This window comes from Carya illinoinensis, chromosome 13 (genome assembly GCF_018687715.1).
Source record: "Carya illinoinensis cultivar Pawnee chromosome 13, C.illinoinensisPawnee_v1, whole genome shotgun sequence".
In the NCBI taxonomy this organism is placed as follows: domain Eukaryota; kingdom Viridiplantae; phylum Streptophyta; class Magnoliopsida; order Fagales; family Juglandaceae; genus Carya; species Carya illinoinensis.
This window is the reverse complement of record NC_056764.1, coordinates 32,656,427-32,678,665: the sequence shown is the minus strand read 5'-3', so window position 1 is coordinate 32,678,665 and position 22,239 is coordinate 32,656,427. Positions and strand designations below refer to the sequence as shown.

Genomic DNA, 22,239 nt, shown 5'->3' with positions numbered 1-22,239 from the left:
TCATTGAGGCAGTTGCGCTTCTTAGAGATTTACAGTTGTGTGTTCAATGGGGTGTACCAAAGCTTATGCTTGAAACCGACTGTTTGATTTTGGTTAATGCTTTGAATGAAAATTCTGAATGTTTAACAGATTTTGCTTTTATTCTTCAAGACATACGAAGACTAATGGCGGCCTTCCATTAAAGTTGTGCATGTCAACCGTTTAGGCAATTTGGTGGCTCATATGCTAGCAAGACATGCTTGGTTGATTGATGATATTTGTATGTGGTGGGAATTTTGTCATTCTTTTGTTAGTCAAGCTATATGGCTTGATCAACTTGCTATTTGTAAGGATCTTTGAGTTTATGAAAGGAAAGTCTGATTATTAAAAAAAAAAAAATTCTTATCGTGGCTTTCCCAAACATCATTTAGTCTTAATATTTCATCTCTTTTCATCATTATAACTTTTCTAAATTTTCATACAAAATATAATAAATAATTTATTTTTTTAAAATCTCAAAACAATAATAATATTAAAAAATAATATTTTAATAATACTTTATTCAACTTTAATCTAAAACTACCTTATTAGCTGATCTCACTATCTAAACTGCACCTAAACACAAATACGTTCAAATTAATAGTAATAATTATAATTTCTCCAAACTTTCAAATAAAAAATAAAAAATAATTCAATTTTTTCAAATCTTTAAACAAAAATAATATTAAAAAATATATTATTCTAACAATATTTTAACTTTAAAATATTTATTTTCTCAACTTTTTTTCTCTCATTTGTCAAAATTCTATAAAAATTTTTATTACCATTTACAAATTATCTTATAACTATTCATAAAATTTTCATCTTATCTCACTCTCTAATCTTGTTATTACTACTGCTCCAACCTGATCATGCATTTTGTACATGTTTGCACAAATAAAAATCATAGAATCACCGAAATCTGATTCTGTTTGGCCACTGAGAATTCTCAAATGAGAATTTTGAGTTTTAAGATTAAATATTAAAATATTATATTTTAATATTATGATTATTTTAGAATTTGAAAAAGTAAGGAAAAATTTAAATTGTTTATTATATTTTATATGAAAATTTGAGAAAGTTATAATGATGAAATAAAAATTTTATATTTGAGATGAAAATTTTGTGCGGCCAAACAGTACCTAACGATCACAATTCTAGCTTAAAAATTTCTATTGATTTCTGCTGGCGGTGAAGATCTAGTTCCCCCACTGATCGATCACTTGACATGACTATACATATATATAATTGGTATTAAGATATTTTTCATAAATTTTATTTTTTAATAAAAAATAATATTTATAATTGTGATTGTACAAGTGCTATATAATTTTTTTTAAAAAGTAAATTAATACAGAACTCATATAAAAAAAATTAACCTTTTAATTATGAATCTTATTTTTTTTCAAAATGATTACGCGATGTTTGTATATTATAAAACTGAATATAACATTATTTTTTTAATATTGAAAGGAATCCATTTATGTATAAATTATTTGAAACGTGTCAAATCAATCATTCTTTAAAATGATAAAAAAAAAAAAAAACCAATATGAATAACTAATAACGGTAGTTTCGTGCACGTAAGCTGAGATTAGGACATAATTAATAACATTAGTTTCGTAGCGGTGGTTCGAGTCCAACAAGCTGTTTAATTAGGTAAGTCAAGACTCTTAGCATGACAACTTGCAGTAGATCAGGCGAGTCTGATCGATCCATGCCGTATATAATTTTAATATATTCATTACCTTCCAACCTCCCATTTAAAATTTATTTAAGTTTTCCACGCGACTAACGAGGTCTATATATTTCAGTTTTCAACAGTTGTGATCCACACGACTACGGAGGCCAATTTTAAATTCGATAGGGCAGAGAGAACAATTTCCTTAAAAATAAATTAAGTTGAATTTGTCATGCAATATGCGTACAACAGTCATGGCATGCAGATGCCAAGAACAGTGTCAATAGTAGGGGCGTAAATAAAAAATTAATAAACCGATAAATTCGACCGGACTGGATTAAGCCGGTGAGATGGATCTGGTTTTAATTTTTTTTTTTAAATCGGACCAATTTATATATATATTAATAAATTTTTATATATAATATATAATTATATATAAAATAGTTTTATATCATATGATAAATTATTAATTAATATAATATTAAATTTTAAAATGTTATATCATTTTGTTTATTATATTAATAGTTACACTCATATTATATAGTGCATATTAATAGTTATATTAATATTATATCACTATATATTATAATAAATTACTATAGTTTATAATACAATTATAATATATATTATAATATACTACAATATATTATCATTATAGTATTTATATATTATATAATATATAATATAGTATATTAAAATCAGAATATCGGTTTAGAAAGGTAACGGATGCATAATCGGTTTTGATATATGTAAAATTTAAGATCAAAATTGATACATACCGATTTGATCTTAAATTTTATCTAAAATTATACCAGACCAGATCGATTATACCCCTAATCAATAGGCATGGGTCGATCCAAGCATCGTGGGGTTTGTCCGACCTTTTCCTAGTTAGTTCATTTATATTCATGATTTTCATGTCTACAAGAAGCTAGCACGTACATGGGCCGGCAAGATCTTATCTGCATGTATTTTTCCCCCCGATGATCTACTTGATCTGTTTTTACATATTCTATGAGTAATGATTAAGCTTCCAATTATTTTGTGGCTTTACTTCTCCGTCAAATTAATTAATTGCAGAAGCCGAAAGTTTGGTATACTTTTCATCACTTATAATATATATATATATATATATATATATTTATATATTCACATTCGTGTAGTACCCGTAAACACGTGGTATGTGAATATTCAAATTTTATGACTTTATCCTTTAATTTATTTTGTATTAATGTTGAGAAAGAACAAACTAATTGAGCTACAATTTAGCCACTAAGATCTTATTGACATGAGAGATAATTGACATATCAATTTGCGTGATGAATAATGATAAATTAAAATGAATTAAGTACTTAATTATGGGCTCAAAGTTCAACGATATGCAAATTAGAATATTAATGATGCAAACAGGGACTAAAGGATTTGTCAAAGACTGACCTAATTAACCAAATTCCCAAATGGTAATAACTCTCTAATATTGCGGGGGCCACGCAGATCATTTCACTTATGATTCTCTGTTGGCGTCATTAATTAAGAAACCAAAGAAATAGAAAGAAAAAAAATCACATTTATTTTTACACCAAGTAATCTAACAAGGAATATTCATAAGTCTTTAGCTTGATAAATATTTGTAATTGTTATACGTAATGAAATTGATTGATTTCTTATTAAAAAGAAAAGAAAAAAAGTCTAACAAGGAATAGTACAAGTTTATCTGCAAACATTAGCCACCGGTTACTTTTCCATTGCTGAAGTGTATAAGTTTCTCCCGTGCCTGCAATATATTAAAGAAAATGCATGGAAAAGTAGTACTACTTGCACTTAATAACGAAGAAAAAAAACCATGTGCCCATGTTTTGAAGCAGCTTATATGCAACATTTACATGTATCGAATTGTCATGGTCAAGGGCATGCATGGTAATTGGATCGGCACGTACGTACGGTCAATAGAGATGATCCTCTTCGAAAATATATAGTCCGCCCATCGATGATGACACTGATCCAATTGATGATCACTTTTGTCCACGCGGAAATACTTTTCATCCCACGACTAGTTTTACTTTCCCACGGCAGAATACTTTCATCCTGATCCATTGATGATAATGTACAAAACTGGATGATGATAAAATGACCGTACTGTTAATTACGATGATCGATCGATAGTATTATCTTTTATTACGTACAATCATAAAAGCTAGCCTAAAAACTTATGAAGTACCCAAAGTATCTATACGAGACGTCGACTGATGATGTAAGAGTTATATATAATTTTGATTTTCAAGCACATATGGTGGGATATTTATTAATATTTAATATATATATACACACAAATATTCTGTGTAGTAAGTTTTGTGTCTCTTTTACACATTCTATTGATGTTATTGATTGAATATTAAAAAATTTATTGCAGCCAATCATATCAGTAGAGTGTACAGCAAATACGTAAAAATATATATAATGGACCATTTGAAAGGCTGGCATGTAGATGAATAAAATATATAACTCAATTAAAATATGGACGTTCTCATTTTAAAATGATCAATAATTTCAAAGAGTTTTACTATGTATAAGTAAAGTCGTGTACTAATCTGCATATTAATATCGATTTTTTTATATTTAAAATTTAAATTAGTACTATTTTTAATAAAATCTATTTTTTAACTAATTATATTAGATTTGTGCATATACTAGTACATAGTTAGTGTACTTGTAAATTTCAATTCCAAAGGCATGGGCATTTCTCCGAAGTTTACTTATTATCAAAAATAAACAAATAAAAAAATAAAAAGAAAAAGGAAAAAAAGGCCAATTGGCTTGTCTCGGCTGCTCAATAAAAAGCCGAGTTAGTCATGACATTTACAATCACACCAAAACCCGTCATAGCGATGAAGGGGTACATAGTAATAGGTCTTCTTGCTCTTGTTGACTTTTTCGCCAACACCAGTAATGCTAATGCTATCACTCCCAGCTATGGCATTTCTTCACTCAACAGGACCATCTTTCCCAAAGGTTTCACTTTTGGTGCAGCTTCGGCTGCCTATCAGGTAAAAGCCCCAGCAGGTTTTCTACGTAAAAAATATGTTCATATATTTGAGTTTTTGTACGTTCAAGTTAATTCCATGAGATCTCAAGAATAATTCATGCATATACGTGCATGCCCCAATTATATGTATATGAATTCCATGCAGTATGAAGGTGCAGCGTTTGAAGATGGCAAAGGACTAAGTATATGGGATTATTACAGCCACAAATACCCAGGTCTCTCTCTCTCTCTCTCTCTCTCTCTCTCTCTCTCTCTCTCTCTCTCTCTCTCCCCATTACAAATTGATATATATATATATTTTTATAGAACATAAAGTTCCTGAGATAATTGATTATTTAAAATGATATCAAGGCCGTACGTACGTGTTCCGGAGTTGTAACCTACAGTCGCCACATGATAAAGAAAACGTCATTTTGGAACTAGAAAGAGACGAACATTTAAGTAATCCAGATATATACAAACTGCAGACGTTTTTCTTTCAAGGCCAATCTTTTGGTTTCACATGATATATGACGCGTTCCTAATAAAAAAAAATTAATGTCTGTAATTTCTTTGGAAGGTGTATACCAGTATATGTCTTGCTCAACTTAGAAAATTTATTCGATATTGCAGAAAAGATAGCAGATGGCAGTAATGGAGATGTAGCGGATGATCAATATCATCGCTACAAGGTACGCATATCCTTTTTTCTTTATCCTATTTTCTGGATAATTAAGAGGAGTAAAAGGTATATATATATATCACATAAGAAAATAACTAAATATTGATGAGGTAGCATTTTCAATCTGTTTTCGTTCTATTATGATGATCGAGGTAGAATTAATGTCAAGTCCTTAAAAATTAAAACTTCAATTAGAAAACTCAAATTTAAAAAAAATTCAAATAAAAAAAATGATTATTTTATAGAAATTTTGTCAAAACAAATTGTAAACAGAAGCTCTTTTTTTTTTTTTTTTCCTTAACATTTTTTAGCTCAAAAATTAATTCTCTTAATTAACTAGTGGTATTTGTCCTTTTTGAAAATTATAGGAGGACTTTGGGATTCTGAGGGATATGAATGCAGATGCATACAGATTCTCGATTGCATGGCCCAGACTGATACCAAGTAATTAATTACATGCTTTTCTGCATCAATAATGATCTCTTGCAATCTTCCGATGCCTACATGCTTTGTCTTTTCTTTTTTTTTAGAAATAGCTTTCTATATGAATATATATATATATATATATATATAAATTCATTATAAGTCATAACCATTCATTTGTGGCGCCCCTATTTTCAGCCGGAAAGATTAGTGATGGTGTGAACCAGAAAGGAATCGACCACTACAACAAGTTCATCAATGAACTCCTAGCCAAAGGTCATGGACGTCCACATTAATATATCATTTACTAATAATTCACTGATGATAATGTATTAATGGTACTTAAAACTATTGAAATGCAGGTCTTACGCCCTATGTGACAATCTTCCACTGGGAAACGCCCATGGCCTTAGAACATGAGTATGGCGGTTTCTTAAGTCATCGCATTGCGTAAGTGATGACTAATTCACGGCCGTATTATCAACATTCCATATACAGAAATGGGACACTCTAATATATCTGTGCATGCGTGCGTACGTAATTTTCAGGGAAGACTTCAAGGACTTCGCAGAGCTTTGCTTCAAGGAGTTTGGTGACAGGGTAAAGCATTGGATCACCTTAAACGAGCCTTGGACCTACAGCAATGGTGGATATGCACAAGGGGTGTTAGCACCTTTTAGATGTTCGAGCTGGCAAAATCTGAATTGCACCGGTGGGGATTCGGCGACGGAGCCATATACCGTCGCCCACAATCTGCTTCTTGCTCATACAGCTGCCGTTGACGTGTACAAGACCAAATATCAGGTTCCAATACTATATATTTACCAAAGTTGAAGTTTACACCATCAAAATATGTCTCTGTCATACGTACGTTGTGTTGACTTAACTAGGCAAGCCATGGCTTGATGATTAACCAAATCACGTTCACTGCGTTCAGGCAAAGCAAAAAGGTTTTATAGGTATAACACTTGTATGCCATTGGATGGTGCCATATAATCCTAAATCAGAGAAAGACCGTGCTGCCGCGTTACGTGCCGTCGATTTCATGTTCGGATGGTATGTTAATTTTCTTTAATTAGTTCTCTTCATGTTCACACCTGTTTTCATTTTTAAGTTTTAGGACGATTGCATTGTAATTCATATCCCGATCTCAATTTGTGGATGGTTTATATTTTGTTGCAGGTTCATGGACCCCTTGACAAAGGGTCGCTATCCCCTCAGCATGCGTACTTACGTACGTGGAAACCGATTACCCATGTTCACCCCAAAGCAATCGAAGCTGGTGAAGGGATCATACGACTTTATCGGATTAAACTACTATACTGCCAATTATGCTGCTGATGCACCTGAATATAAGTCCCTGAACAAAAGCTACTTGACAGATGCTCTTGTTAGTCAAACAAGTAATTCAACACTCAAAAAGCATTGATCGATATATATGTTTGTCTCATGACTCTCACCATGTATCTAATATTAACTATATCTTTTCTTTTTTGTTTGGCTGTGCCTGGCAGCTTCACGCAACGGGGTCCTCATTGGTCCAGAGGCATGTTGATTAACATTAATTTATTTTCCACTATATAATATTCCGGATCGATGATAATATTGGATCTTACAAACGCTGTCATCTGTACCAAACTAATTAATTAAGCAGCTGCTTTATTGCAAAATATATATATATATATATCGATTTAATGGTTCTTTCTTATCCACGTCCTTCCCAACACATGATGATGATGTCAAACAAAAACAGTATCACTCTTGGAAAATTCTTATGCAGTGATCAATTCAATTTCTTATATAAATCTCAGGCTGCTTCAAGTTGGCTCCATGTCTATCCTAAAGGAATTTACGATCTTCTTGTCTACACAAAAACCAAGTACGGTGATCCAGAGATTTACATCACCGAGAACGGTAATGTTCTCAACTTTTTTCAATTCTTGTTGCATAAAGTCGATGACGAATTCTGATGAAGTGATGTTTTCTCAACTATAATAATGTTTTATTAATTAGGAATCGATGAGTTCAATAATGCCTCATTACGGCTCAAGGAAGCTCTTGTGGACACCCAAAGAATTGACTACTATTATAGCCATCTTGCGCATGTTCATAAGGCTGTCGGGTAAGTGCTAATTCATACAGCGCTCGCTCTCTCTCTCTCTCTCTCTCTCTCTCTCTCTCTCTCTCTCTCTCTCTCTCTCTCAAAATGTATCTATCTTTGACATTTAGGGCGGGCGTGAAAGTTAAGGCATACTTTGCTTGGTCATTCTTGGACAACTATGAATGGGCGTCTGGTTACACGGTTCGATTTGGTATCTACTTTATCGACTATGACAACGGATTGAAAAGATACCCCAAACTTTCAGCGCATTGGTTCCAGAATTTCCTCAAGAAATAGAAATGAAGATTTTCGCATTACGAAATACTGCGTATCGAATTGGGTGGTCTCAGATCGATAATAATTGATAATTTCGTCTTCATGATTAATATTGTACTTTTGGAATAATGTAATTTTCTTCCTGTACTGGTGGATACGCTTGCAGAATAATAAATTGCTTTGGGGACGCTCTCCGTCTTTTATTCTATATGGGTTGTGAAATTTTATTACTAAATGATCGAAATACTTTTCAGCCTTTACATTGACTTTCGATGCCTACCGTGCATCATGTGGATCAGTTTCTTGAAATCCCAATTACTTTGTTTATTAATGGTTCGAATTTTGTTAATGTCTAATTTGCATTTAACTTGTCATGCATATTCTGAGTTTAGATCTCAATATACATGTATTTTTTCTTTATTCAAATGGTAATTATCATACACGTTGATAACTCCTCAAGTGACAAATTTGAATAGAATAATAATACACGCTAGTTTGTCCCACAATTCTGCTCACTTATTTTGACCGTTTATATATTTAATTTTTATATTTATAATTTTTTTTACGTATTGATTAAGAAAGTGACTATTAATATCTTGGTATTTTTTTAAAAATATTTAATAATATTAAAAAATATGAAAGAAAAAATGATAAAAATTGAAAAAAGAAATTTGGCCTAACTGGGGACACGTCCAACGGTCACTCCTTTTTTTTTTGAAACAATCATCAATACTTTCCATTCATTCATAAAATGTTTTACAAAAATAGCAACACTCACTTAAACTCTCAAAAGACATTCATTCACTTAACTCCCCCGATTGCTATAAGACATTTCTCTAGTAATCATACTAGTGATTTCTGAAGGTCCATCCTCAATCCAGCACCACTCCCCTTCCATACTCAGACCTCTCTTGGCTAGTGCGTGGGCAACACAGTTGCCCTCTCTATGAATGAAACTCACAAACCAATCTGGCCTCATTAAAAGCCTTCCCCGAATGTTGGCATACTGCTGTTCCATCCATGCATAGTTGCCCCCTACCCCTGTTACTCCTCTTAGTACTCTGGCAGCATCTCCCTCAAATACCACCAAACTGACACCAAGCTCTAAAACAAGCTCCATAGCTCTCCAAAGAGCAGCTGCTTCAGCCAGATCAGAGCTTCCACTAAACTGTTTGGCAGCACAGAAAGTAAACAGAACCTCCCCCACATGATTCCTTGCCACTATACCCAAGCCCAATTTAAAATTGTTCTTGTCAATAGCCGCATCAAAGTTTACCTTAGAAACACCCTCATCTGGTGGCTTCCATTTGATATTCTTACTTAACTGACCTTGAGTCCCCTTCAGAGTGTTTAGTGCAGCACGAGCTTCATGAAAACTTTGAAGACTAGTCATTGAGGCATTTAGTACTTTTCGTGGACTGTCAAACTTACCTTCAAAAAGCATCATGTTTCTCCTTGTCCATAGTCCTCTCAATATCATAGAAACCTCCTCTAATTTACTCTTCTGCAATCTGGTTTGCATTTCAGACCATAGCACATAAAAGTCTTTTTCTTCACTAGGCCATTTCTGAAGGCCACTCCCATTCTCTGCCCATACATCACTTGCAGCTGGGCATGACCATAGGACATGGCTTATTGTTTCTTCACCCCTTTGACAGATCGGGCATGTAGCATCTTCAATTATTTTTCTCTGCACTAGACTCTGCTTTGTTGGTAAGATGCCCTTCAGAGCCTTCCACACAAACTGCTTTGTAGGATTAGGTACATTTAATCTCCAAACCCCTTCCCAAATTTGCTTCTAAATTTCTTTGTTAGAACATTCCCCAACCATAGATTTTCCCAAGGCATTGCCTAAATGATAGGCACTTCTCACAGAAAACCTACCATCCTTGGTAAAGCCCCACATCATTTCATCCTCCCTCCCCTGCCAACTTAATGGTATACTGCAAATCTGAGCTGCCTCCTCCCAACTGAACACATCCCCTACCAATCTCTCATTCCAGCAATGCAAATCCTCAAAGATAAGAGAGCTTACCTTCGAGTCTGCAGATAGAGTATTAATAGGTGATCTCACTTTAAAATCTAAGCCATTTTGTAGCCACTTATCCTTCCAAATTGAGATGCTCTTCCCATTACCCACTCTCCAGACCATACCTGCTTTCACCAAATCTTGTGCAGCTAACAAACTCCTCCATATAAAAGAGGGCTTATAACCAATCTTTGCATCAATAAACTTACAATTCCGGAAATACTTTTCCTTAAAAATCTTTGCAACCAAAGAATCACACTTTGTTTGTAACATCCACCCTTGTTTTGCTAACATGGCCTTATTAAAACCATCAATATCTCTAAACCCCATCCCCCCATCTTTCTTATTTTCACCCATTTTATCCCACCTCTTCCAATGAATACCCTTCCTATCTTTGTTGCCACTCCACCAGAAGCTTGCAATAATAGAATTGATCTCATTACACAGCTTCCTTGGGAATCTAAATACATTCATTGTGTAAGTAGGAATGGACTGTAAAACTGCCTTAATTAACACCTCTCTACCAGCACTGGACAGAAAAGAATTTTTCCAGCTTCTAATCCTTCTCCACACTCTTTCTTTTATATTTCTGAAAGTTTCATACTTTGATCTTCCAATCATAGTTGGAAGACCAAGATATTTACCATAGTCACCACAAATAATATCACCAGCCACGGCTGCCACTTCCCTTTTTATAATCTCACTGGTGTTGGAACTAAACAAAATTGCAGTCTTCTGTCTATTCAGCTTTTGGCCTAAGGAAACTTCATACAACAGCAATAGATCTTGTATGATCAACCACTCCTCTTTACTTGCCTTGCTAAAGATCACACAATCATCAGCAAAGAGGAGGTGATTAATTCTGGTCCCACCTCTTATAGCAGCAACCCCTCTTATCTTCCCATTTGCAGCAGCATCACTCAACATGGAGCTCAGTCCCTCAGCACAGATGATAAACAAGTAAGGTGACAAAGGGTCACCTTGCCTTAGACCTCGAGTGGGCATGAAAGAGTCACCTACCTTTCCATTCACCACCACTGAATATCTAACCGATTCTACACACTGCAAAATCAAATGGTTCCATTTATCACAGAAACCCAGCTTCTTCAAGATGGACCTTAGGAAAGTCCACTCTATTCTATCATATGCCTTTGACATATCCAGCTTTAGAGCCATGCTTCCATCTCGACCTCTTTGTCTTGCTTTCATAGTATGAAGGATCTCATAGGCCACCATCACATTGTCCATAATAGATCTACCTGGAACAAAAGCACTTTGCAGCCTAGAAATTATGAAAGGTAATACAAGCTTAAGCCTATTTGCTAGAACTTTTGCTATGAGTTTATACAAAACATTGCATAAAGAAATTGGTCTAAACTCATTAACAGAAAGAGGAATATCTACTTTAGGAATAAGCACAATATTTGTAAGATTCAACTCACTTGGCATATCACCCCCATTTAGTACATTTAGGACTGCCTTACATACTTTTGGGCCCACTACTGCCCAGTGATGTTGGTAGAAGTCTGCTCCAAACCCATCTGGTCCAGGAGATTTGAAAGGCCCCATCTGTTGAAGTGCTTCCAGTACCTCCTCTTGCTGAAAAGGAGCCACAAGATCTTCATTCATTGATCTTGTCACTTTAGAGTCCACACTTTGCAAACAGGCATCAATATCTTCTTCCCTTGGATTCGAGGTTGAAAAAATCTTCTGAAAATGATCCTTGAAAGCACTAGAAATAGCAGACTCATCACTTCTCAGAATACCCTCTGCATCTCTGATATGTTTTATAAAGTTCTTCTTCATTCTTTGTGTTGCACATGCATGAAAGAACCTTGTATTTCTGTCCCCCCCTTAATACCAATGCCTTTTTGCTCTTTGCCTCCATTTAAGATCCTCTTTCTGCAGTAAAGGGACACTTCATTTTGTAGCCTCACAATCTCCTCCTCATTATACTGGTTTTCATCATCCTGCAACTGTTTTAGTAAAGCAGATTTCTGACTAATCTCCTTTTCCAAGTCTGAAAAATGAGATTTCTTCCATCTTGATAAGGATACTCTACAGTTTTTTAAAGATTGTTGGACTTCTTTTATAGGATCAACATTTAAACTTCCCTGCAGCCATTCCTTGCTTATAAGCTCTTTACATTCTTCCTCTTGACCCCAAACCACTTCATACTTGAAAGCCTTATAACAGCCTCCCCTCTGTGCATGTAGGTCTTGAGTTGAAAAGAGTAAAGGCCTATGATCCGAGCTTCTGGCCACCAGAGTTTCCACTCTGGTTGAGTTGAAATACCCCAACCATTCACTGTTGGCTAAGCCTCTATCCAGTCTCTCTATAGTGAAAGTATCATCCGTGTGTCTATTGCACCATGTAAACTTGGAATTCGACCATCCCAAGTCAAACAAACCCCCCATATCTACCACATGTCTAAATTTATTCATTTGAGATTCACATCGCAGGTTCCCTCCTCTCTTCTCATCTTGAGCCAAGATTTCATTGAAGTCCCCACAAACAAACCAAGCCATAGGATTAGAAGGCTTTAATGACAGTAAAATATCCCATGACATTTGTCTCTTACTCACCTCTGGATGTCCATAGAATCCAGTAAACTGCCACCCCATATCCTCCTTTTCAGCTTTGATTACTGCATTAATGTGAAATCTAGAATATGAATGAATGATCACATTAGTTTCCATCTTCCATAGTAGAGCCAAACCTCCACTTCTTCCCACCGGATTAACTACAAAACATCCCTCATAATTCAATTTCCTCTTAAGAAAAACCCATCTATATGCTTCTAACTTGGTTTCTATCAAGAAAACCAAGTCTGGTCCCTTATCCTTCACAAGATTGTGAAGGTCATGAACTGCACGGGGGTTACCAAGCCCCCTGCAGTTCCAACTCAAGATTTTCATTGCTCTTGGTGGCGCTGCTCAGCAGCCGCCACCAAGTTCAATTTTGCATCAAGGAAAGCACCTTCCTTGTTAACTTTTATTCTTTTCCTACTTGCTTCTTCCCCACCACCATCCTCTTCATCAACTAACCCTCTTTTCAGCATCATGTCTGAGCTTAAAATATTTCTGTCCATAGCTTTCCCCCTGGCACGTTTTTTCCACCTTCCTCTAGTGATCATAGTCCTTCTATCACTGGACTGACTTGTTACTTCAGCACTTAACCCCGGCTGGATCACACTATTAGTCATACCCATTAGATTTGGACTCTCCTTAGCCAATGCATTAAAGCATTGGTCCTCCATAATTGGGCCAGCATCCAGACCCAGGCCCATACTCAAGCCCAACTCTCCCTTCCTATGTTTATCCTCCACGTGACCCACTAGATTCTGGTTAACTGATTCCCTAACTGTCTCTTCCTGCCTTATCAGATTCTGCAAGTTTGAACACTCCTTCCCCTTCCTTTCTATAGATCCCTCCCTCTTTTCCGTTATAACATCCCTCTTATCCATATCTTGATGATATGAACAAGCAACAAACTCCACACTCTCATCCTTATCCAAATTTGAATTTGAATTTGGATGAGATCCTTGATTTTCGCCTGCATGGTTAGCCGAATCAGAGTCAGATCCTCCACCTTCCACTGGACCTTCCTTCCACCTCTCGCCAGCACCATTACTGGACCTCCCACTGGAATAGCTTCTTTTAATAAAGGAAGGAGAGGCACGAAGCCATGAACCAAACTGCTGTATCTTTCCAGCATGCTGAGACAATGATTCACTTTGAGATCTGCACCCTCCACCTGCATGAACTAAGAAACCACACATAAAACAAACCTTAGGCAATTGTTCATACTTGATCGGGATCCACACCTGTTCTCCATGCACACTAATCATCCTCCCTCTTGCTAGAGGTTGGTATAAATTCAACTCAATCCTTATTCTCAGGAATCTTCCCCACCCTATCCCATCACTCGGGACATCAACTTCCAGAACTCTCCCAATTGTCCTCCCTATCTTCTCCCCATACACTCTATTCATGAATGCAAAGGGCAGGTTATGAAGTTGCACCCAGAATTCTTCATTATCAAAGCTTATCAGTTTTGGTTGCTTCAACACATCAAACAGCTTAAGAGCAAACAAACCATTGTCAAACAACCATGGTTTTCCCATCAAGACCTTCTCCTTATCTGCCTGTGTAGCAAATGTCACAGTGAAGACATTTGACCCACATTCATGAAAAACAGCCTGTTTACTGATCCTCCACACCTTAGCCATCGTGGATTCAAGAACCTCCTTATTCACCGTACGATCAGTGAACACCTTCCCCACCAGACTTCTATCACCTGTCTCCTTCATCTCAGGCACACCCTCATCATCCATTTCCAGCACCGAAGACTCACTCTCTGTCAACTTTAATTGACTCCATCTCTCTTGAATATCCTCCATAATTGCTCACACTAACTACAGCCTAAAACTTCACACCAAAACCTACTCTAAACTTCACCTCGTTCTCCAGAGAGCAACCGAGAGAAGACTCAATTTGTTTCCAAACGTCCAACGGTCACTCCTAGGCAGCTCCCTAGCAGCATTCATTTGAATATTTGAATTGATAATACTACGTAAGTAGTTTAGATTTGCGAGATTCATGTACATATTAATATAATAATATACCTTACTAAAATTAAAGCTTGAATTAGTCTAATTAATCGGATCGGAAACCTCTTTTATATAACCTGCTTCTAAGCAGTTTTCCGTACATTTCCGTACATATAATTTTTTAACTTTTATTTATTTATTTATTTTTATCAAATATGTGATATATTAATGATGAATTGAAGAATTTGATTAGTTTAGAAAGAATCAAATCCAAAAAATTAAAAAAAAAAAGTATGGTGTGTAGAATGATGAGTAGCGGTGTCCAATGAATTGCTAAATTTTTGTTTTCAAATATTTTTTAAAATATCTTAAATATTTTTTTAGAAAATAAAAATTATAATTTTCAAATTTTTTTAGCTATTCAATGAAAAATATAATTGGTGACATCCGTAGTAATAGGCTAAGCGTTAGACCTTGTTTGTTTTTACAAATGAGTTGAAATAAAAATTGAAAGTTAAATAAAATATTAATAGAATATATTTTTTTAATTTTATTTTTATTTTGAATGAGATAAGATAATTTTAAATGAAAATTAAAAGTTGAATAAAATATTATTAAAATATTATGTTTTAATATTATGATTATTTTGAAATTTGAAAAAGTTGAATTGTTTATTATATTTTATATAAAAATTTTAAAAAATTTTAATAATGAAATGAAATACTTTCACAATCTAAACGGATGTAAAGGATAGTTAATAAAAGATTTTAAACATGTTCCAATTCCGCAAGTCAAACTGATGCTACAGTATATATTATATAATACAAAATATCATTTTCTCTCCCATTTAAAACAAAATTTCAAGATATGTTTTCCAGATCACCATTAATTCATTTTGGCAATATGGGAAGGAATTTTGACTATTGCATGCATGTATATGTACCAATGTGCGGTTTGCATACGTGAATGATATAAGGTAATTTTAAATGAAGATTGAAAGTTAAATAAAATATTATTTTTTAATATTATAATTATTTTAAAATTTAAAAAGGTTGAATTATTTATTTTATTTTATGTAAAAATTTTAAATTTTTTTTAATAATAAAATGAAATATTTTCACCACCTGAACGGACGTAAATGACAGTTAATAAAAAATTCTAAACATGTTCCAATTCCGCAAGTCGAATCTGATGCTACAGTGTATATTGTATAATACAAAATATCATTTTCTCTCCCACTTAAAACAAAATTTCAAGATAAATTTTCTAGATCAGCATTAATTCATTTTGACAATATGGGAAAGGGATTTATGTCTGAATCAATCGTTCCACAGTACCCATCTGTCACCATAAAAGGAATTTGACTATTGCATATATACCAATATGTGGTTTGGATAATGGATGAGATAAGATAATTTTAAATAAAAATTAAAAGTTGAATAAAATATTATTAAAATATTATTTTTTAATATTGTGATTATATTAAGATTTAAAAAAATTGAATTGTTTATTATATTTTATATAAAAATTTGAAAAAATTTTAATAATGAGAGGAAATATTTTTACCCTCTAAAGGATCAAAAGGACACTTAATAATAAGTTTTAAACATGTTCAGATTTGGCAAGTGGAATTTGATGCTACAGTGTATATTATATAACGCAAAATATCATCTTCTCTTCAATTTAAAACAAAATTTCAAGAATATGATTAATACATCCTGATCTTGAAGATTAGGGTACGGAGTCCTTCTTTTCTCTCTAGAGAAAAAGTAAGGTTGAGTCCTCTTGCTCATGCAAGAGTGTACGTCTCTCATTATCTGAGAGTTTTGAGAGGAGTGACGCGGTTGATAATGAAGGTGGATGAGTTGGCTAAGCGTTGGGAAAAGTTGAATTTGTCTAAGGAAGAGAGTAAGGTGTTCCATGTCCAAAATGAGGCTGCTAAGGATGGAAGTATTCGTGGGAAGCACTGTATTATTGGAAAAGTTTTGTCTGAAAAAGGAGTGAATAATGAAGCTTTTAGGACTACTATGTCACAAGTATGGAGGTTGGAGGGCTGGGTGAGGTTTAAGGACCTGGGTGATCTGAGTTTCTTAATAGAGTTCCAATGGTTATCTGATAAGGAAAAAGTTTTAAGTGGCCGTCCGTGGTTTTTTGATAGACATCTTTTGGCTTTGGTAGAAGTTGATGAATCTGTCTCCATAGTTGGCGTACAGTTTAATTATGAACCTTTTTGGGTTCAGCTTCATAATTTGCCCCTGGCAGCTATGACAGAAGCAGTGGGAGAGGAGTTTGGGTCTTCAATAGGTCATGTCATTCGTGTGGAGGCTGAGTCTGATGGCCTGGCATGGGGGAGATGCCTTAGAGTTAGAGTTGCTGTTGACCTGCATAAGCCTTTACTAAGGGGTCGATGGTTGCAATATGGGGATAATCAATACTGGATTTCTTTCAAATATGAAAGGCTCCAGACTTTTTGTTTCAATTGTGGGGTGCTATGTCATAAGGGGAGGGGATGCTCAAGGCAGAGGCTGGAACAGCAAGGAGAAAGAGTGACTGCTCAGCAATATGGCCCCTGGCTCCGTGCCCAACCTATGATCAACAATATATTTGATGGTCGAAAGTATGGAGGGAGCCATAGCCAAAACCACCATTCAAGATGGCAACAGGGTGGTGCTCAGGGAAGAGGTGATGGTGAAGTCAAATTTGGTAAGGAGGATATTAAGGAGAACATTAAGGCTGAAAAACAGGAAGTGCCTTCTGAACCACAGGCGTATAAGGCAATTGAGATTGTTTTGGAAAGTGATCAAAGGGAGGGGGTAAATATTCAGGAAGCACATCTTTGCAGTTCACATACAGCTGTACAGAATAATTGCCTTTCTAATGATTTAAAGAAGAAGGATATGGAAAGTATTTTAGTTGAGGGAGCTATGATGACAGTTCAGAAGGAGGGGATTATTTCCTTTTCTGAATCCATTTCTGCAGTTAAGGGGGATCATGATTGCCATATGGATGTTGAAAAAGCTGCACCTGATATGGTAAGTATCTCAATATCTGAAGACCCTTCCACTGAAAATGAAGGTCTTAGGAATCCTACTACTACAAACACTCTGTTGCCACGTGGTTCATCTTCCAGGGGCAAGTTAAAAGGAGCCACGTGGAAGAGAAGGGCTAGAGGTGCTAGACATGACCAAGAAAGTACTGAGGTGGAGCATAAGATAGGAATTAAAAGAAATAAGGTTGACTCACCTGCTGAGTCTGGCAGTGCCTTAAAGAAAAACAAGTGCGAAGAGGGAGTGGATCTTACTAGCTATGAGGCTAAGTTGGTGGAGGCTGCAATGCAGCTCCACCAACAGCAATGATAGGCCTTAGCTGGAACTGTAGAGGGCTTGGGAACCCTCGTACAGTTAGGGAACTTCACATGTGGGTGAAGTCAAAGTGGCCCAGGCTAGTTTTCTTAATGGAAACTAAGTGTGGAAGGGAGAGAGTGGAGGCTGTCAGGAATTCTCTAGGTTTTGATGCCAGCTTTGTAGTGGGCAGCAGAGGTCTTAGTAGGGGAATTGCTCTCCTATGGCATAGTACAGATGCATTTCAATTGGAATCTTTTTCCCAGCATCACATCTCAGTTACCATGCAGAGGGCTGAGGATAATGAGGAGTTGTTGTTTACAGGTTTCTATGGGCACCCATTAACTGCTCAAAGAGAAGGGAGCTGGCAATTGTTGAGAATGTTAAAACCTGTAGAGTCTAAAGCATGGTTGTGTGTTGGTGACTTTAACGAGCTGCTGTTTCAACATGAGAAACAAGGGTTTAATAGCAGGCCTTACCAACAGATGGAAAGTTTTAGAGCAGCCGTGGAAGATTGTGGTTTAAGTGATTTAGGCTTTGAAGGGGCTAAATTCACTTGGTGTAATAACAGAGAGGGGCCCCAATTTACTAAGGAGAGGCTGGACCGTGCATTTGGTAACATGGCTTGGACCAGAAAATTCAGTGACTCTAAGATCACTGTTTTGGCAGCACAGACTTCTGACCATTGCCCTCTTCTGTTTTCCATGAGTACTAAGGCAGAGAAGAGAGTGTTTGAAGGGGGAGGGAGAAGGAAGCCGTTCAGGTATGAAGCTAGCTGGGATCAGAGGGAAGATTGTAGAGGTATCATTCAAAACAGTTGGCATCAACAGCAAACTGGACATGGTTCCTACTTGCACAAGATCCAACAAAACTTAAAGAGCTGCAGGGAATCTTTACTGTCATGGAACAGGAATACAGTCTGCAAGCATAGAAAAGAAGTCAATTATAAGCTAAAGCAACTCTCAAGGCTTCAAAATCTTAATGTAGGAGATCACACAGTGGCAGTGAAGCAAATTCAGAAAGAGGTTGACAAGCTTCTAGAGGAGGACAATATAAAGTGGAAGCAAAGGGCTAAACAACTATGGCTCAAAGATGGGGATAGAAATACCAAGTTTTTCCATCACAGTGCAAACCAGAGAAGAAAAGTTAATGAGATAAGGCAAATACATAAAGATGATGGCAGTGTGGTGTGCAGGGATGAAGAGATTGCTGAAACTTTTTGCCTGCACTATCAAAATCTTTTTTCCTCTTCTAATCCTGTTAATATTGCAGATTGCTTGAATAAGGTGGAGACCAAGGTAGATGAGGAAATGAACTGTCTTCTATCAAAAGAGTTTACCAAGGAGGAAGTCTATGCTGCTTTGTTCCATATGAACCCTCTGGGCTCTCCTGGTCCAGATGGTTTCTCAGCTGTTTTCTACCAAAAACACTGGGAAACAGTGGGAGATGATCTTACTAAAGCTGTGCTTGAGGTCCTTAATTTTTCAGGAGAGGTGGGGAGCATTAATGAGACGTTTATTGTACTGATTCCTAAGATTAAAAAACCACAAAATGTTTCTGATTTTCGACCCATCTCCCTGTGTAATGTTCTTTACAAAGTGATCTCAAAAGTCCTTGCTAATAGGTTCAAACTCATCTTGCCTCGAATCATCTCCCCTACACAAAGTACCTTTGTGCCTGGGAGATTGATTATGGACAATGTGATTGTGGCCTTTGAGACCTTACATTCGATGAATTTGAAGGGGAAAGGTAACCAGGGCTATATGGCTTTGAAGTTGGATATGAGTAAGGCATATGATAGAGTGGAGTGGAGGTTCTTGGCTGAGACTATGAGCAAGTTGGGATTTAATTCCAGATGGATAAGGTTGGTGATGCAGTGTGTGGAATCTGTTTCCTACTCTATCATTATCAATGGATCTTCTCAAGGTTGGTTCAAACCTTCTAGGGGCATAAGACAAGGGGACCCTTTATCCCCTTATCTTTTCATTATTGTAGCTGAGGTCCTTAGCTCCCTATTGAACCATGCTGAGTCAGTCAAACAGATCCATGGCTTTCCTATAGGCAGAGGTACTTTCAGCATTAATCATCTCTTTTTTGCTGATGATAGTTTGCTGTTTTGTCGAGCTAATGCCATGGAGTGGGCTAAAATTCTTGATTTGCTTAGGCTTTATGAAAGGGCCTCAGGTCAGAAGCTTAATTCAGATAAAACCTCTATTTTCTTTAGCAAAAACACTAAGAAGTTGACTAAGGAATACATTCTAAGGTTGGCTGGACTTAGATCTACCTCTTGTTATGAAAGATATCTGGGATTGCCTACCCTTGTAGGCAAATCAAGGTTTAAAGCCTTTGAAGGTCTATTGGACAGGGTTAGGTCTCGAGTTAGTAATTGGAAAACTAAATTGCTGTCTATGGCAGGGAAGGAAATACTCCTGAAAGCTGTTATTCAAGCCCTCCCCACTTACTGCATGGGGGTCTTTAAATTGCCTAAAGTTCTTCTTAAAGAAATCAACAGGGTTATGCATAGGTTCTGGTGGGGTCAGCAACAACAGGAGCACAAAGTACATTGGGTGTCATGGCAACAAATGGGGAAAGCTAAGGGTGTTGGGGGATTAGGATTCAGAGACTTGGAAAGGTTTAATTTGGCTTTATTGGCCAAACAAGGTTGGAGGATCCTACAATACCCTGATTCTTTGGCATCACAGGTTTTGAAGAGGAAATATTTTCCATCTTCTGGTTTTCTTGATGCCAAGGTGGGATCGAGGCCTTCTTTCATGTGGAGGAGTATATATGCAGCAAGGAGTTTAGTGGAAAAAGGGTCCATTTGGAGGATTGGTGATGGTGTAGATACTTTGATTTGGAAACATAGGTGGCTACCTACTCCTACAAGTCACAGAGTTCAGTCACCTATCAAGTGTTTATCTGAAACTGCTAAGGTGGCTGACCTCATAGATGCTGATTCTAAGAAATGGAAGAAGGAACTGGTAGAGGAGGTTTTCAATGAAGATGAAGCTTCTGTTGTACTTAAACTCCCCATTAGCTTAATTGGCTCAAGTGATAGGTTGATGTGGCTAGGTACTAAAGATGGCTCTTTTTCTGTAAAGAGTGCTTATCATTTACAAATGGAGCTTGATAACAGGCCTAAAGGACAGACTTCTTCAGGGGCACCTATGACACTGGAATGGACCTCATGCTGGAAACTCTGCATTCCAAATGCTAATAAAGTCTTTTTTTGGAGAGCATGCCTTGAAGCTTTGCCAACTAATCTCAACCTATTCAAGAAAAAGGTTACTACATCTCCACTATGTCCTATTTGTTTAAGAGAGGAAGAAACAGTTTCTCATGCCCTGTGGGATTGTACTTCTGCAAGGGATGTTTGGAGTCAAGGACCCAATGTGCTCAATAAAAGCTCGGTTAGGCCAGAAAGCTTCAGAGACTTGGTTCAGTGGGTGTTTTCAGCTTGTGACCAGATTACCATGGAACTGTTTGCAGTTATAGCTAGGAGCATTTGGTACAGGAGAAACCAGTTTATCTTTAAAGGAGTTTTTGATCACCCTTCTGTATTAGCAAGAAAGGCTCGGGACCTGGTTACTCAGTTTCAAGCTGCCTTCTTTGCCTCAAAAGTCTCTGCTAATGCAACAGTAACAGCTGATGTGTCCTGGGTTCCTCCTCCTATTGGTCAAGTTAAAATAAATTGGGATGCTGCATTATCTGAAGCTAAGGGTAGAGCAGGTTATGGTATTGTTGCTAGAGATCATGAGGGTCGGGTGCTAGCTACAAAACAGTTCTCAAGGCCGAGTTTGTTTGATCCCTTGCTAGCTGAATCTCAGGGAGCTCTATTTGCTGCAGAATTGGCAATAGAGTTGGGAGTGCATTCAGTTACTCTGGAAGGTGATTCAAGACAAGTGGTTCTTGGTCTTCAACAGCAGATGACCAGATATGATCGGGTTGGTATGATTCTTATAGATGCTAAGGCTCTGCTTTCAAATCTTAGTAATTGGAGAGTTGTTTTTGTTAAAAGATGTGGTAATGAGTTTGCTCACAATCTTGCTAAGGGTTCTCTTGTTTTGGAACCTGATGATACTAGGGTGTTTTTTCATCCAGATTGTAATCTGTT

The 22,239-nt window shown here is 36.3% G+C and overlaps 1 protein-coding gene across 1 annotated transcript; it reads left to right on the top strand.

Moving 5' to 3' along the window:
- Positions 1 to 4,573: 4,573 nt before the first annotated feature.
- On the top strand, positions 4,574 to 8,411 carry LOC122290759 (beta-glucosidase 24-like). Its single transcript, XM_043098388.1, has 13 exons — positions 4,574 to 4,743; positions 4,888 to 4,957; positions 5,355 to 5,413; positions 5,772 to 5,847; positions 6,025 to 6,102; positions 6,189 to 6,276; positions 6,375 to 6,630; positions 6,764 to 6,882; positions 7,009 to 7,229; positions 7,341 to 7,372; positions 7,638 to 7,740; positions 7,840 to 7,948; positions 8,056 to 8,411. The coding sequence occupies exons 1-13, from the start codon at positions 4,585 to 4,587 to the stop codon at positions 8,222 to 8,224; spliced, it is 1,539 nt and encodes a 512-aa protein (XP_042954322.1). The 5' UTR covers positions 4,574 to 4,584; the 3' UTR covers positions 8,225 to 8,411.
- The last annotated feature ends 13,828 nt before the right edge of the window (positions 8,412 to 22,239 follow it).